This window comes from Fukomys damarensis, unplaced genomic scaffold (genome assembly GCF_012274545.1).
Source record: "Fukomys damarensis isolate Sample0158 unplaced genomic scaffold, DMR_v1.0_HiC HiC_scaffold_37, whole genome shotgun sequence".
Taxonomy (NCBI): Eukaryota; Metazoa; Chordata; class Mammalia; order Rodentia; family Bathyergidae; genus Fukomys; species Fukomys damarensis.
In genome coordinates, this window is record NW_022900949.1 from 1,990,668 (window position 1) to 1,992,908 (window position 2,241).

General features: G+C 64.3%; 1 protein-coding gene across 1 annotated transcript in view; it reads left to right on the top strand.

Annotated features, from left to right (window-relative positions):
* Positions 1-1,183, top strand: part of Klhl26 (kelch like family member 26) — a 7,472-nt gene extending 6,289 nt beyond the window's left edge. Inside the window, exon 4 of the mRNA XM_033759397.1 lies at positions 6-1,183. Coding sequence (XP_033615288.1) covers positions 6-532 — 527 coding nt within the window. The 3' untranslated portion in view covers positions 533-1,183. The remainder of the gene's footprint in view (positions 1-5) is intronic.
* The last annotated feature ends 1,058 nt before the right edge of the window (positions 1,184-2,241 follow it).

Below are 2,241 nucleotides of genomic sequence, written 5' to 3' on the forward strand. Positions count from 1 at the left end.
GTGGGGCTACGCCTGCTCGCTGAAGCGCCGCACCTGGGGCCATGCCGGGGCCTCCTCGGGGGGCCGCCTCTACATCTCGGGGGGCTACGGCATCTCGGTGGAGGACAAGAAGGCTCTGCATTGCTACGACCCTGGGGCCGACCAGTGGGAGTTCAAGGCCCCCATGAGCGAGCCCCGCGTGCTGCACGCCATGGTGGGCGCCGGCGGCCGCATCTACGCACTGGGTGGCCGCATGGACCACGTGGACCGCTGCTTCGACGTGCTGGCTGTGGAGTACTACGTGCCTGAGACTGACCAGTGGACCAGTGTGACGCCCATGCGGGCCGGCCAGTCGGAGGCCGGCTGTTGCCTGCTGGAGCGGAAGATCTATATGGTCGGTGGCTACAACTGGCGCCTCAACAACGTCACAGGCATCGTGCAGGTGTACAACACCGAGACGGACGAGTGGGAGCGGGACCTGTACTTCCCCGAGTCCTTCGCGGGGATCGCCTGCGCCCCCGTCCTGCTGCCCCGGGCTGGCACCAGGAGGTAGCGACGGGTGCTGAGCCTGGGCTCTCCCTGCGCTGGTCGCTGCAGTCCAGGTGCCCCTCCTGCAGCTGCAGCCCCTCGCCCCTCCTGACCTCTTGTCTGGGTCCCTGTGCTCTGACAGCGCTCTCCCCACCACACGTTGCTCGTGGCCCACTTAGGGCTGGGGAGGAGCGGGCACGGCTGCCTCTGGCCCTCACTGCCTTCCTGACCCTCCTGCCCCGCACACCGCTCCGAGGGCCTATGGCCATGCCCAGGGTAAAGGGGCCGGGCCAAGGGTTGAGGCGTCAAGCCCTCCGGCCGCCCCAACCCTGCCCACGGCAGGTTGCCCTGCTGGGCCACCCGAGGAGTGCAGGCGGCCGGGTCACTGCCTCCAAGGCTCTGCGGCTTCTCTGGCCACATTTGTTTTGATCTCAAAACCTCTCCTTTCTGTTTCGTTTTACTTTCTGTTTTTTTAAGGAGGCAGCACTGCTGTCTTCTAAATGAGATTTGTACTCTGGGGGCAGCTTAAAGTGTCTCTCTCGCTGCTAACAGACGATGGATGTTGTGTTTGCGCGACCCGCTCACCGTGTAAAGGATTAACCTCGTACCTCCGCCAATGTCATCCCTTAATGTCTCCTTTTATTTAATAAAAATGTTATGGTGGAAAGACGGAGCAGCCGGCGCTGAGCCTGGGCGGCTCAGCTGATTGGTCACAGATTGCTGGGGTCCCCCATGTGTCTGGGGCTCCTCTCCTGGCCTCACAGGCGCTGGGGGGCTGGGCGCCCACAGCGGTGTCTGCTGGGGGCTCCACATGGGCCTGGGGACAGGCAGAGCTCCAGCTGGGCGGCCTCGAGGGGCTGGGGAGGGTCTCTCCATCCCCCAGTGGGCCTGACCCCAGCTGCTCAGTGCTGGTCCCGAGTGCTGACCACAAGCCGTGGGAGGCAACACAAGGCCGGTCCTGCAGGGGACGTGGTCGCTGCTGTCCCTTTGGCCCAGCAGCTCCTCCAGAAGCCCCCAGCATGTTGCTCCACTAGCAGCGTTGCCCCACTCTGCCTGTACACTTAGGCACCAGGGCCAGACGCCCCAAAAGACTCCAGACCTGGGCGAGCAGTGCTAGGTGGGGACCTGACTGGGGGCCGGGGGAGCCCTCAGGTTGGGGCATGGGGTGAACGCTCTGTCCTTTCCCGAAGCCTCAGCATACACTGGCCCTGCCCCCACCCGCTCCCCAAAAGCAGGCTTTCTGCTGCAGGCTCGGCCCACAGGGGGGCAGAGGGGCCTCTGCCAGCTGCAAGTCCCCCGTCAGCTCACACCTTGGAACATCTTGTCCCCGATGAGCTGGCAGGGGTGCCGGCCGGGAGGGGGACGCTGCCCGCCGACAACGCATGGCCACGCTGCTGTCCCTGGAATGTCCTCAGCCCCCGCCCCGCCCCCGGAAGAAAGGAAAATTATTTTTCGTACTGTAAACTTTAAACACGAAAAAGCTGTTTTTAATTTAGCAGAAACTGGCTTGAACATTCACTTTGTGAAGGTCTGTGTGCTCCCGAGCAAGGCAGAACACGCCTGTGCGCATACTCGCGAGCACACCTGCGTGCATGTGCGGCCCCACGCGTGGGCACGCGGCCATGGGGAGCACCAGGGCCTGCACGTCTGCCCCTCACACACATGCGTGCATGCACAGGCACACTCGCTCTCCACCGGCCAGGTCCCCAGGGCCGGGAGCCCGCGCCTCCCCAG